This window comes from Amblyraja radiata, chromosome 10 (assembly GCF_010909765.2).
Source record: "Amblyraja radiata isolate CabotCenter1 chromosome 10, sAmbRad1.1.pri, whole genome shotgun sequence".
NCBI classification, from domain to species: Eukaryota; Metazoa; Chordata; class Chondrichthyes; order Rajiformes; family Rajidae; genus Amblyraja; species Amblyraja radiata.
Window position 1 is genome coordinate 27,112,639 of NC_045965.1, and position 15,917 is coordinate 27,128,555.

A 15,917-nucleotide genomic window follows, 5' to 3' on the forward strand; every position below is an offset into this window, starting at 1 on the left:
GCCTCTCTTGCCTCAACAACATCAAAAACACTGAAGGCACTAATCCTACCATATTGCTCAGGCTGGTGTTGTTAGTATGGTTTTCCAATTTAAATACATGCACATGTTTGCAGTTAGAGAGTCCGAGTCTTGAGCATCAGATCCAAGAGGCAGTGAGCGATATGGCCACATAACATCTGCAGGCACCATGACCATCAGCTCGTTTGGCACAAGCCCCATGTTCAAAGCATTACCCACTTGCGCTCAACCACCTTCTATCTCAGTATCGCCCATCTGCTCCAAATTATTCCAAACAGATGATAGAACCTTTGACCTCTTTCAAGTTGAGAAAGCATTATCTCTCACAAAACTGGCTGCTGAGAGTTTGGGCAACAGCAAAAATCACCTTAACCATGTGGCTCCCCTCTCAATATATCTACGTCGTTGATGAACCATGTGAGTGCTGAGTTCCTCACACCGTCCTCAGAGCCAAGCACAACCAATGCCAAGTTTGCCGTTCCCTCCACATCCTTCACCTCCAGAATTCTCCAAGGAACAATCCTAGACATTCTTCTCCTTCTGCTGCAGTTGGTATAGCCGCTGATTCACAGCACCGGACCCAGGTTCAATCCTGACCTCGGGTGCCGTCTATGTGACTGCAGGGGTTTCTTTGGGGTGCTCTGGCCTCCTGTTGATAGGTTAATAGGCCATAATAAATTACCCCTACTGTGTAGATGAATGGTAAATGTGGGGAAAATAAAAACTGGGATTATTGTTAGTTAACCGTAAATGGGTGATTGATACTTGGCGTGGACTGTGTATGCTAAAGGACCTGTTTCTGTGGCTCTATCACTCTCTTCAATGTGCTTTCTGTAAAATCCATCTCTGTGAACTGTCCTTCAGGATTGGTATGCACCAACCAGAACAAAGAGACCAGACTCTAGTACCACAGTCCCAGTATTTGTCATTCTCACTGTAATCTGGTCAACAAATGAAGAGCACATTAAACATTGTGAGACCATTCATGAATAAATGAAATAACTTAGAACATGCACTAATTAAATATCAGGCCAAATAATAAAGTCACAATTCACAACTCCTCAATCCTTTCGTCTCACACCTTCTGTTTTTTCATCTCTGGCCTCTGTTCAACCTTCGCCTGCCTAACAACCCCTCCCTGTGTTCATCTATTACCTGCCATGCTTTGCCGTGCCTCTCCTCTCTTCCAGCTTTCACCCTCCTCCCTTCCCCCCCCCCTCCCCCGCCCCTCCCCCGCAGAATCAGCCTGAAGAAGGAAACATCACCTATCTATATGATAATTAAACTTGTACTGAGGTTACACAAGATAACAGTGGAATTTAGTACCCTGATGATTATCGCTGCCATGGATTGATGACAGCTGTATACTCTCCACATGTTTATGTGTGATGGACACTAAAATGCAAGGCTATTTTTCAGCACATCAACAAAACAGTCATCGAATTTGAGTTCACCATGACCTGTCAGTCCAAATGGGCTCAGCAGTTAATGAGGGATTGTGCTTTGTCTCCAGACTGATCTGATTATGTCGATGAGGTATGAGTAAATAATGCATCCAGCTGAAATAATGACATTTTAAGCAAAGATTTCAAATTTAAAACACCAGGCAGAAGATGCAAAACCTTGAAAACAAGTACCGCCAGATTCAGCAACAGATTCTTCCCTGCTGAACGGTCCTCTCATAAGCTTAGAATCTAGTGCCCATCTTTCGACTTATCTTATTATGGCCATTGCTCTTTTATTTTATCTGCCCTCTCTCTGCAACTGCTGTAAGACACTTTATGCTGCACTCTGGTGTTTTATCTTTGCACTGCCTGATGGCACAGTTTTAAGGTGAGAAGAGCAAAGTTCAAAGGAAGATGTGTGGGAAAAGTTTTTTTTTTGCACAGAGCAATGGGTGCCTGGAACATACTGCCAGGGGTGGTGGTGGAGACAGATGCGATAGTGGCATTCAAGAGGCTTTTAGATAGGCACACGGATGTGCGAGGATTGGATAGTTTAGTTTAGTTTATTGTCATGTGTACCGAGGTACAGTGAAAAGTTTGTTTATGGATATGGATCATGCGTAGGTAGAGGTAATTAGAATAACATGGCATCATATTCCAAACAGACATTGTGGGCCAAAGGGCCTGTTCCAGTGCTGTACCTTTTATTATACATGTATATGGTTTGATTGTGCACATAGGATGGGCTGATTGGATATAACAATGTTTTTCATGTGTCTCAATATATATGGCAATAATAAACTAATTCCAACACCAATTTTTAATTCAACAGCTTAATTTGAAAGTTTAGAAATTGAGAACAATATTTGATGGCCTGGTTTACAAACTGCAGTTATTTTAATGCCAGTATCAAATTAGTTCAATAATTGAGTTGGACATGTGTTAGAAAGTACACCTGTCAAAAACAGGCTGGGCCACAGCTCAATACCAAAGGTGAAAATAATTGAAGGCAAATAAAGTAAACAAGAGAGAAACTTGGAGTTTTAAATGTCTGCATACTATGGGAAGAAGGGAAGACGAAGGGAGGATGCAAAGAATTTTAGGATTCAGATGTTGCAAAGAGGAATGAGTAGCCAGCCTTATGCTTTGAATAAACATCATGCAAATGTGATGAGGAAGCAGGTCATATTGAACAGCATCTTTAGAATTGATTAGCAAGCCTGGATTGTTAATGATCAAACCCTAAATGAGAGAAGGTCATAAATGGGAGAGACACGCTCTCATTTGGGGTGGCACAGTGTCGCGGCAGTAGAGTTGATGCCTTAGGAAGTCCGAGACCTGGGTTCGATCCTGACTACAGGTGCTGTCTGTATGGAGTTTGTGCATTCTCCCTATGACCACGTGGGTTTTCACCGGGTGCTCCAATTTCCTCCCCTAATCCAAAGATGTACAAATTATGTTGGTTAAATGGCTTCGGTAAAATTGTAAATTGTCCTTAGTGTAAGGATAGCGTTAGTATTCGGGGTGATCGCTGGTTGGGTGGACTCGGTGAACCAAAGAGCCTATTTCCATGCTGAATCTCTAAAGTCTAAAGTCTACAGCATGCTGGCGCAGCGGTAGAGTTGCTGCCTTACAGTGCTTGCAGCGCAGGACACCTGGGTTCGATCCCGACTCCGGGTGTTGTATGTACGGAGTTTTATACCTTCTCGTGGGTTTTCTCCGAGATCTTCAGTTTTCTCCCACACTCCAAAGACATACAGGTTTGTAGGTTAATTGGCTTGGTATAAGTGTAACTTGTCCCTAGTGTGTCTCGGTAAAATAGTGTTAATGTGCATGATTCACTGGTCGGTGCGGACTTGGTGGGCCGAAGGGCCTGTTTCCGCGCTCTCTCCGTAAATTAAACTAAACTAAAGTGAGGGAGATACCAGACTTGACTGAACTTGAAGCTTGGATTTGTGGCCTATTTCAACTTTCTTTTATCTAATTTTAGAGGAAAATTACTTTTCTCAAGTGCTGGAAGAGTTAAACATATGGAATAGAAACTAAAATAAGGAAAGTTAAATCATTACATTGAAATCTTTAACTCAGCTGGATGGATAGAACATTGAACTACTGTATAACTTCAATTTACAGTCACCTTATATGACTGTGTTTTGATACCAATCTTATGAATAATTAAAGCAACAAAATGATTAGATCATCAATCATTACCATCCATTTATAACAATGATTGACCACAATGTCAAAATGGAGGCTTGGCAGAGGTGAAATCAAACTTCAGCTGAAAGAAATACAACTCTCTGTTGGGAATTAGAATCAGATCTAACCAAAGAGCAGAATAAACTTCAAAGTTATCATGACCTTCAATGTTGATATCTGTCCAATCTTCACAAAACCATGTTTGATGAGATCATTTGCTGAAAACTTCCGAGCAATAACGTTGCATTAATGAGATAAGAATGGTGCACAAAATCTCTGTCCCAACACAAAACCCTTTATAATTGGAAACACACAGACTAAAGTAATTGCACACTATACCCTGGTTGCAAATGGGTCCCATCTTTATGAGTAAATTTTATCCACTAAAAAGTATATAAGTAAATTTTGTCCACAAAAAGAAAGATACACAAAAAATCACCCAATAACTATACTTCCACACTGTTATAATGATAGGCATCAAAAGCACATAAGGGTTTGATGTAAAATTGAAACTACGCTTTTTCTACCAGTCAAAGATTACAAGGAAAAGGCAGGAGAATGGGGTTCAGAAGGAAAAATTGATCAGCAATTATCAAATGGTGGGGAAATTCGATGGGCCGAATGGCATAATGTTGCTCCCATGTTTTATGATCTGATAAGACATAAGAAAGAATGGCTAAAAATGGTGAGAGAATGCAAACTAATTCTGCACAAGGATCTACAGATGTTGATTTACCAGAGATTTGAAGTAACTCAGTGGATCAGGCAACATCTCTGGACATTTCAGGTCCCTTCTTCAAACTGGCAAAACTAGTTCTGCCATTCATGTTGGACTCTTGAATTTAATAGTTTTAAGGGATCTTGTTCATAAGCAGGGATGCCTGTAAGTCAGGCTATAGTAACCCAGGGATGTTCTGTATAGTTTCACAAAACCAGGCTGGTTATCATTGGGAAAGCCATGGCTTTTAATGTGGAAGTTCAAGTTCAAGTGAGTTTATTGTCATGTGTCCCTGATAAGACAATGAAATTCTTGCTTTGCTTCAGCACACAGAACATAGTAGGCATTGACTACAAAACAGATCAGTGTGTCCATATACCATTATATAAATATATACACACATGAATAAATAAACTGATAAAGTGCAAATAACAGATAATGGGCTATTAATGTTCAGAGTTTTGTCCGAGCCAAGTTTAATAGCCTGATGGCTGTGGGGAAGTAGCTATTCCTGAACCTGGTTGTTGCAGTCTTCAGACTCCTGTACCTTCTACCTGAAGGTAGCAGGGAGATGAGTGTGTGGCCAGGATGGTGTGGGTCCTTGATGATACTGCCAGCCTTTTTGAGGCAGCGACTGCGATAGATCCCCTCAATGGAAGGGAGGTCAGAGCCGATGATGGACTGGGCAGTGTTTACTACTTTTTGTAGTCTTTTCCTCTCCAGGGCGCTCAAGTTGCCGAACCAAGCCATGATGCAACTGGTCAGCATACTCTCTACTGTGCACCTGTAGAAGTTAGAGAGAGTCCTCCTTGACAAACCGACTCTCCGTAATCTTCTCAGGAAGTAGAGGTGCTGATGTGCTTTCTTAATAATTGCATCAGTGTTCTCGGACCAGGAAAGATCTTTCAGTTATAGAGTCAAAGAGTCATAGTCATATGACGTGGTAACAGACCATTCGGCCCAACTTGCCCACACTGACCATATGTCCCATTTACATTAGTCCCACCTGCCTGTGTTTGTTACTAGTCCCAGTAAACCTATCCTATCCATGTACCTGTCAAAATGTTTCCTAAATGTTGCGATAGTAACTGCCTCAACTGCCTCCTCCGGCAACTCGTTCCATTCACCCACCACTCTTTGTGTCAAAAATAATGTTACCCCTCAGGTTTCTATTAAATCTTTCTCCCCTCACCTTAAACCTATGTCCTCTGGTTCTCGATTCCCTGACTCTGGCAAGACATTGTGCGTTTAATCGATTAACCGATCATACCCAATTATTAAAATAATTTTTGAAATTTACCCGTCCTCCTTATAAGCATGTCACCATCCCTCCCTCCCATGGGTGAGAGGGGCCGCTCATTGCCACGTGGATATGGATGAGAAGGAGCTCTGTGCTTGGACAGCTTTGATAATTGGGCACCACTGAATAGTGAGCAGAAAACATATCAACCTTTCAACATGTTCCCTGGAGAAATTTAATTTAAACAATTTGAATTTGACTGAATTAAAGTTGGCAAAGTTTGCTCAAATGTGGGAGTGTTATAGGAATACTGCCAATGTCTGTAAGAAGGTTTAGAAGCTACAGAATTTCTTTGATGAAAAAGTGCAGAAAAAAAACCTAATGTAGAAAAAAGGAACTGCAGATGCTGGTTTACAAAAATGGACACAAAGTGCTGGAGTAACTGCGTGGGTCAAGCAACATCTCTGGAAAACACGGATGGATGACATTTCAGGTCAGGACCCTACTTCAGATCCAGGGACAGTTTCTTCCAAGGACACCCATGGACTATCTATAATTGAACTGTACTGAGCTTTATCTTGCAATAAACATTATTCCTTTTATCATGTATCTGTGTACTGTAATAGTTGATTGTAACCATGTATAGTCTTTCCGTTGACTGGTTAGCATGCAACAAAAGCTTTTCACTGTACCTCAGTCAGTGGCATGACTTCAGGAAGCGAAGCAATATACATACTCCAGTTTGTGTCGATGGCACCGAAGTTGAGATGGTTGATAGCTTCAAATTCCCAGGAGTAAATATCACCAACAACTTCTCCAGACCACCCATATTGAAGCAATGGCCAAGAAAGCACACCAATTCCTCTACCTCCTTAGAAGTCTTAGGAAGTTTGGCATGTCCCCAATAACGTTTACCAACTTCTACAGATGCGCCATAGAAAGCATTTTACTGGGATGCATCGCAGCTTGGTTTGGGAACACTGCAAGAAATTGCAGAGAATTGTGGACACAGCCCAGACCATCACACAAACCAACCGCCCTGCCATTGACTCCATTTACACCACAAGCTGCCTCAGCAAGGCCACCAGCATAATCAAGGACCCTGGCCACTCCCTCTTCTCCTGTCTCTCATTGAGCAAAAGGTATAGAAATGTGAAAATGCACACCTCCAGATTCAGAGACAGTTTCTTCCCAGTTGTTATCAGGCAACTGAACTGTCAAATTGACACCCAGAGAACAGTCCTGAATTACTATCTACCTCATTAGAGACCCTCAGTCTATCTTTAATCAGACTTTACTGACGTTATCTTGCATTATTATTCACGTTATTGCCTTTATCATGTATCTGTACACTGTGGATGGTTCGATGTGATCATGTATAATCTTCCCGCTGACTGGTTAGCATGCAACAAAAGCTTTTCACTGTACCTTGGTGACATTAAACTAAACTCATAAACTAGACTCAAACTCAGTACACATGACAATAAACTAAACTAACTAACAAACAGTTGCTTCATCTCTGATTCCACGTATAACAGGATTGATGGATTTACCAGGTGTGCTCAAAGCTGGAGGTCTTGACACTCTGAAGTTAGCTCCTTTCTGAACATTTTGCCTTATTGATTCCAGACATGTTGTTAAAACAAGGTGGGCTGTGAAGGAAATATGCAACCTCTGGATAACATAGAGGAAACTAATGGAAATAATTAACTTGATCTTACTTGAAACACCTCCTGGATCCAATTTGAATGTAATACTAACAAAACCAATAATAAAGTCAACACCTCCCTTCTCACCACACCACCATAATGCCCACCCACCCTTCTATTCTCTAGGGTATCATGCAGGTTCAATATACAATGGTTATAACCTGTATTTTTACATGACATCCTCAATATACCATAGCTTCACTGGAGTTTGATGTTAACAATTAACACACATGCCAAAAGTTAATATATTTCAGATATTACCAAAAAAATAGGGTTTTAAGTGTTTCGGGCTTAAGCACGAACATTGGGTGAAAGAAATCAGGGATGCTGAAGAGGAAAGAAATTGAAGAAGATAGTGTTAAGACTTTAGACACGGGCCTTTTGGCATACTGAGTCCATGCCGACAGGCTATCATCCCGTATACTAAATCTATCACTAACACTAGGAACAATTTATGATTTTTTGTACCGTAGCCAATCAACCTGCAAACCTGTACATCTTTGTAGTGTGGGAAGAAACTGGAGCACACAGAAAAAACACTGCAGTCACAGGGAGAACAAATTAATCCCATACAGGCAACACCCATTGTCAGGATCGAATCCGAGTCTCTGGCACTGTATGGCAGCAACTCTACCACTACGCTATTGTGTCGCTTGTGTTCTCAGAAGGTTGTAGCATTCATGAAATGTTGAAAGATAGCAAGGGAACACTGAATACCAGCATTTTAAGGGTAACATTGATGCCCTTGGAATAGGAGCCAATGGGCACTGGTGTGCTGGCTTAATGGGACACATAGAACATAGAAAAATACAGCACAGGAACAGGCCCTTCAACCCATACATGCTGAACGTGATACCAGGATAAATTAATCTCAGTATCCTGCACAGGATCCATATTCCTTCATTCAATGAAAGTCCTGATGCTGATCTAAAAGCCTCTGAAACACCAACGGTGCATGTTAGGACATGGGCAGCAGAGTTTTGGATCAATGCAAGTTTAACAAAGGGTTTGGAATGGTCAAATCTGGAGGCAACAAAAGAGACAGTACAACTGATGGGTTGTAACCTCAGCTGAATGCCAATCATGTTTGATCCATTACCGTAACACATTGGCTTCAAAACATCTGCCAAATAATATATTAAATGTGAGTAATGAATCCAAGACACATATTTTAAACTTAAATGTGCGTCCATGAGGACATGAAAGCAGAGTGAACTGGCAGCTTGGGGTAAGTGATCAGTCAGATCAGCTGCAGTGGTAGAAATTTGAGGGGATCTTGGTGAACACCCAAAATAGATGCACCCAGAGAAGTAGAAAAAAAATCAAAGGAAAATTCACTGTCTGAGATAAATTAATGTCTGTAAAGGTAATTGGTAGGTTAACTGGTCACTGTAAATTACACCTGATACTGAGATAAGTTGTAGAATTTGGTGGGGAGGGGGCGTAGAATTTAGATTTTAGTGATACAGCGCAGAATCAGGCCTTTCATCTCATTGAATCCACACCAACCAGCGATCACCCCATACACTAGCACTACCCTACACATACCTGGGCCAATTTACAATTTTACTGAAGCCAATTAACCTACAAACGTGAATGTCTTTGGAGTGTGGGAAGAACGCGGAGCACCCGGGGAAAACCCACGTGGTTGCAGGGAGAATGTGTAAACTCCGTACAGACAGTACCCATAATCAGGATTGTACCCGGGTACCCTGGCGCTGTAAGGCAGCAAGTCCACTGCTGCACTGAAGTACCATTGCGATGTGGAGAGAATAGCAGTTGTCTGGAATATTAGTGGGGAATGGGATGCCTCCGTGAGTGGACAATAGGTTGTAAACTCAATAGGCTGACATCTATATTACTAAAAGTCTGATCTTGACCACTTCCTGTTGTTCTGTATATTGATTTTAGAAAAAACGCTGCCACTTACGGCTGTGATTTTTGGCCATCTCACTCAGAGTCCCCCTCCACTGTGCAGGACAAGAGGTTTTTTCCCATCGATGAAAAATAAAAGAGTTATTAGTGTTTAAAAAATGTTGAGATTCTCTCTCCTGAAGGCTATGCCCCTTCTGGAGGGACTATAAAACCCAGAAGTGTTGAGTGCCTCAGTCAGTATCTGCAAGATGGGGGAGCGACAGGGTCATGTCTCTCAGTCTGAGCTGTGAATAACACTGAACACATGTCTACTAAACTATGAGTGGTTTTACTGACGTGTCAGTGCCCTTAATGTGGTTTGAAAATATAGTTTGGAGATGCTAAAGCTGTGTTGCCTTTGGTTTGGAAATGCTAAAGCTGTGTGGCCTTTGGTTTGGAAATGCTAAAGCTGTGTTGCCTTTAGTTTGGAAATGCTAAAGCTGTGTTGCCTTTAGTTTGGAAATGCTAAAGCTGTGTTGCCTTTGGTTTGGAAATGCTAAATCTGTGTTGCCTTTGGTTTGGAAATGCTAAAGCTGTGTTGCCTAATTAAAGTTGCCTTGCCTAATTAAATTTGCCTTGCCTAATTAAAGTTGCCTTGCCAAATTAAAGTTGCCTTGCCTTCTATAGAGTTAAAAGTCTAATCTTGACCACTTCCTGTTTGCGCTTTATATTAATTTTAGAAAAAACGCTACCGCATACGGCTGTGATATTTGGTCATCTTACTCAGAGTCCCTCTCTGCTCATCAGGTGCCGAGGATTATTTCCATCGATGAAAAATAAAAGTTATTAGTGTTTAAAAAATGTTGAGATTCTCTCTCCTGTCAATCACGCCATGAAGGCCACGCCCTTTCTGGTGGGACTACCCCCGAAGTCCTTCCCCCCGAAGGACTATAAAACCCAGAAGTGTGGGCATGGCTCAGTCTCTGCAAGATGGAGAAAGGAGAGGTCACGACTCGCTGTCTTTAGTGGCCTTGCACCCTGCTTGAAATGGTATGAAACTGCACTTGAATTTGGTGGCCTTGCACCCTGCTTGAAATGGAATTGAAATAGCCGTAAGTCAACTGCCAGCCCACCAGCCTTGAGTGAGTGAGCTGCCAGCACAAGAATCCATTCGGCCCATAACGCCCATACTAGCTCTCTGGAAACCAGTCCCTTCAGTCCACAACACCCATACTAGCGCTCCAGAAAGCCCCCCCCCACTGGCCATCAATATTGGAATTGGTGGAGAGGTGGAATATCGCATTGGGGAACCAGCCCTCCCGTGTGATGTGGGACCCAACGGGTCCCACTTAGTCTAGTTGACTCCTATATCTTGGAAATACGTGGTACATGCTATTAAACTTGAAAATATACATGTAACTGTGGCAATTCAGGTCAGAAGATCTAGTAAATGGAATATAATGTGGGAAATTGTGAAAGTGTCCACCGTGGTGAGAAAATTAATATATATCATGTAAATGCTGAGTGACTGCTGGGAGGTGAGAGCCTGGATGGTCTTGGTGCTCTGGCACAAGTTTCCAAAAGACTCAGCAGCTAGTAGAGAAGCGTCTTTATTGCACCAATCGTCAAGGTTCAGTCCTGATTGCCCATGCTGTTTATCCACATAGGATTCCCAAATGCAATGGTTTCTGCCAACACTCCAAAAATATGCTCATTTGTACAAACAACAAACTGCAGATGCTGGTTAATACACAAAGGGTACAAAATGCTGGAATAACTCAGCAGGTCAGGCAGCTTCTCCAGCACTTCATGTCCTAATATGTAGATTTGCCCTAGTGTGTAGTGACTGGTAGAATCTACAGGGAGTTGATGAGAATGTGGGGAAAATAGAAAATGTGATCTCTGAAAGATTAGTGTAAATGGGTGAGTAATAAGAGGGTAATGGTTAATATTGATTCAGTGGGCCAAATGGCTGTATGTCCCTAAGATGTCACAACAATACAGTATTAGAATACATGTACTTCCAGTAATTTAGATAATTGCTTGGATATCTGAAGAAAGGTCCCGATCCAAAACGACTTTTCATACCCTCCTGCAATGCTGCCTGACCTGCTGAGTTCCTCCAGCACTGTATTTTTCTCAGGGTTGCAGCATCTGCAGTCTCTTGTGTCTCCGGGGTGTTATCATTTATTACCAGGGGAATCACACACAGAAGTGTTTCTGTGCTGCATTTCTCTCGCACTCTGCAGCATGAACCCCACCCATTTAGGCTAAGATAACTTCTCAATTAGCTCAAGCCCTCAGAATAATAAACTACAAAATGAGGCTGTTATTTGAAAATATTCTATTTGTCAACATGGGGGACATTGGATTTAAAAACATATTTCTAAATACAGTATTCTTGGTTAATATACTGGAGAGATTCACATTTAACTCGGTAAAACATCTTGTGCTATGCTTCATTGCCTATGGGCATTCTGGGCACAATTACAAATTTACTCAATACAAAACCAGTACAAGCAAGAGAATCCAGATGACTTTTAACCATTTGACCATGAACATATGTCTTCTGGTTCCAGAAGTGAGAGGTATAAATGCTAACCCGTTTAGTTTAGTTTAATTTAGAAACACAGCATAAAAATAGACCCAATGGCCCACAGAGTATGCTATCGAGCCAACCATTGATCACCCATTCACACAGACAGCACCAGAGGTCAGGATCGAACCTGGGTCTCTGGTGCTGCAAGACAGCAGCTCTAACTGCGCCACAGTGCTGCCCCATTTCACAATTGTGGTTCTCTTCAATTTTCTGACTGTAGACCTTATTGCCACTTCCTCGTTGTTCCCAGTTCCATTGTGCAAAAGAATCAAGTGTGGTCAGAATCTACTCACATGTATGTAGTATCCGGCTCAAGGCATCTGATTATTAATGATATGGAACTTGACACTGTGTCGGGAACTTTCCCCAACATCATACAAGGGGTCTTGGATCCAGAGGCAATGTCATCGACAAAACTCAATACCGATTCTGTGGAGTGAATGATTAAAAAAAACACAATTTTAGTCAAGTAATTAACCCAGAGTTTGAAAAGCCAAACGTGTTAACATTTCTGCTGAATATTATGGTCACTGAAACTGAGAAATTAACATGAAGGAGGTCACGCACATTGTCTGAATTTTATATGGGAATAATTGTTCCACTCTATGATAAGTATTAGGATTATGAATCTTAATGATCCGAGCTTCAACAGGAACACATTTCAAAATAGTAGGGGGATACCTTGACCAGTTTGATGATACATTTAGATATCTGTGTGTAAGAATGTAGGAGAAATAGTTAAGCAATTTATTGCTGAATGCAACATTTTAAGGATAAGGTTAAACTTAATGGTAACAATGCCCAATAATAAAGAGTCAAGAGAGGGGGTATGGCAGAGGACTAAACACAAAATGATAGGGATCAAAACACAAAGTGCTGGAGTAACTCAGCAGGTCAGGCAGCATTTGTGGAAAGGAGTGGATAGGCGACCTTTTACATCGGAACGAGTGAGCCGGTGATCGATGGTCAGCATGGACTTGGTAGGTGAGGGGCCTGTTTCCAACGATATATCTCAACTAAACTAATTAAAAATGAAATAAAATAAAACAAACTACTATAAAATAAACTGAACTAAACTGCAGATGCAGGAATCTTGAGCAAACCACAATGTGCTTTAGTACCTCAATGAGTCAGGCAGCAACTGATAGGGATCTCTCGTGTACTTCCCGGGCTTGTTCGGTAATGGGGAGTGAAGAGACAAGTACATACACAGGGTTCCCAATAAGAATGAAATGTGTTGCAAATCCCCAGTTATGTGTAATTTGTGTGCTCAATGGATCCCTCCAAAAAAAGGAAAAATCCCAATTCCCATGCACGCCACTGACAGAATAGAGACTGTGATGAACAGTCGTTTAGTTCTCCTCTTAGCCTTTAAAATACAACCTGTGCATGGGCCAGGTGGTTGAGGGCTAGAGGAAGCTGCAGTACAGGAACGGCAAAGCTGTAGCAGCTGATGAAACACAAGGTGTCATCAATCAATTTGTCATTTTGGTGGAAAGCCTCAATCCTGCCCTAAGATTTGACCCAGACTTGTATAATTTCCTACATTCCAGAATGAGACCTTTGTGGGCTTGCCTGAAGACATAGGGTTATCACCTGACAATGACCAATTGGCATGAACTTTGTAGAATCACCTGTGCCCAAAACACCTGATCCAAACGTGAGCAAGTTATTTACTGTTCTTGAATGTTTCCATTTCTATTAATGAGAACAATATGCAAAGACCCCATGTAAAACAATAATGCTTCACATACTGTCTATTCTCTTTGATGCAACAGTGGACCATTGTGTTGATTAGTTTGATTTACGTCAGATATGAGCAAGGAACAAGAATTTGGCTGCAGTCTCAGTTCTCTTCTTTGGAACAATAAAACAACAATAGAAATATGAATAATCAATACAGGGTTACATTATTATTCCAAGGTTGTGACATTTGATGTTCTTTTAGCCCCAAGTAACATCTGCAGCTGCAAATTATCAGCTAAAATTCTTTGTTTCCATATTTTTTTAGAGAAATTATTATTTTCAGCAGTAACAGCAGGCTTTGCCTACATTTAACTACATTACTTAAATACTTTCTGTACCAAAGTCAATTCGAGACAGCTGACAATTGTTTAGCACTGGCTTCTGAATCTCATGTGATTTGAGTACATTTGACTAAAGCTGCCATTTACAAGCGAGATCCCGCAGTTCTGTATCAAGAATTAGAAACAGATAAAAGCTGGAAATACTCGATAGGTCAGACAGCACCTGCAGAGAAGGAAACAGTTAACTATTCAGGTCAATGACTTTTCAAGAAAACTAGGAACAGTTGGAATTCAATCACATTTTAAGTTGTAGAGAAGAATGCGGAAAATAGAAGGATTTGTAAAATTTAGTGGAAATAAGGAGAAACTGAAAGACACATATTTATTTATTCTAGTTTTATATTCATCATCCACACCCAGTTGTCTTTGGCCTCTACACCATTGTTCCATGTCTCCTTGAACCTATCACATTTACCTACACCCAATAATATAGAGAATTATCTCCCTCCTTTTGGAAAATTTGACCATGCCCGCCATTTTCCTGCTGCCGGAGTATAAACATCGGATAGTACGGGAAGCGGCAGTGACGAAGGACGTAAAGCGATGGTCTGACCATTCAGAGGCCATGTTACAGGGTGCACTGAGTGATGTCGACTGGAATATGTTCCAATCAAGTTCCAGAGACGTCAGTGAGTTTGAGGAAGTTGTCACGGACTTCATAACAACACTAGCCGACAACAACGTCCCCACGGTAAGGGTTAGTTACTTTCCTAACCAAAAACCTTAGGTTGACAAATCCATTCCCGTCGCTTTGAATGCTCGCACTGCTGCTTACAACTCTGGCCTGGCATCCGGCAACATGGATAATTACAAGGCAGAGCCCTATAGACTGTAAAGGGCAGTGAAGGATGCTAAAAGGAGGTACAGGGACAGGATGGAGTCGCAGGTGGAACAGCGTGACACCAGACGCTTATGGCAGGGGCTACGGACTATAACAAATTACCAGAGCAGCCCCCCCCCCCCTCAACAGGGAGTGCCGGCGCCTCCTTAGCTAATGACCTGAACTCTTTCTATGCATGACTTGAGGTGGGCAACAGCACAGCGTCGGTGTGCTGGCTAGCGAGGCTGGAGTGAGGCACACCACTGGGGATGTGCACACATTCTCGGTGTCCGAGCACGAGGTGAGGAGGGCTCTGATGCGTGTGAACACAAGGAAAGCTGTAGGCCCAGATGGTATATCTGGGCGAGTAATAAAGTCTTGTGCTAATCAGCTAGCTCCAGTGTTCACCACAATATTCAACCTCTCCCTGGCCAAGTCCATGGTCATTGCCTGCTTCAAGAGATCCACTATTGCCCCAGTGCCTAAGAATGCCTGTCCAGCCTGCTTAAATGACTACCCTCACCTCAGTGGTCATGAAATGCTTCGAGAGGTTGATCATCTGCGCCTTTCTCCCTAGCACCATGGATCCGCTGCAGTTCGCATACCGTTCAAACAGATCCACGGATGAAGCGGTCTCCCGATTTTGCACAGCACTCTCTTTCACATAACAAACAGCTGGAGGGCTATGTGAGGATGCTGTTCATTGACCAGTTCAGCTTTCAACACCATAGTCCCCACTGGACATGCTGATAAGCTGTTGGAACTGGGACTGAACACTCCCCTGTGTGCCTGGGTCCTGGACTTTCTGACCGCCAGGCCCCAGGTGGTCAAGATGGATAGACATACGTCCAACCCCCTCACCCTGAACACAGGATCGCCCCAGGGTTGCGTCCTCAGCCCCCCACTGTACTCCCTGTACACACATGATTGTGTGGCCAGGTTCAGCTCCAACTCCATCATTAAGTTTGCTGATGACACAGTGGTGGTGGGCCTGATCTCTGATAACGATGAGAAGGCCTACCTGGAGGAAGTGGCTGACCTGGCACTCTGGTGTCAGAACAACAGCCTTTTCCTGAATGTCACAAAAACTAAGGAGCTGATTGTGGACTTTAGATGGGCACAACAACCAAGGATGTACACGCCACTGGGGATAAATGGGACTACTGTGGATGGGGTGAGCAGCTTTAAATACCTGGGAGTCCACATCACAGAGGATCTGACATGGACA

General features: G+C 42.3%; 1 protein-coding gene across 1 annotated transcript in view; it reads right to left on the minus strand.

Annotated features, from left to right (window-relative positions):
- The window catches only part of astn1 (astrotactin 1), a 1,835,284-nt gene that overhangs the window by 15,497 nt on the left and 1,803,870 nt on the right, over nt 1-15,917 (minus strand). Inside the window, exon 20 of the mRNA XM_033028426.1 lies at nt 12,076-12,211. Coding sequence (XP_032884317.1) covers nt 12,076-12,211 — 136 coding nt within the window. The remainder of the gene's footprint in view (nt 1-12,075; nt 12,212-15,917) is intronic.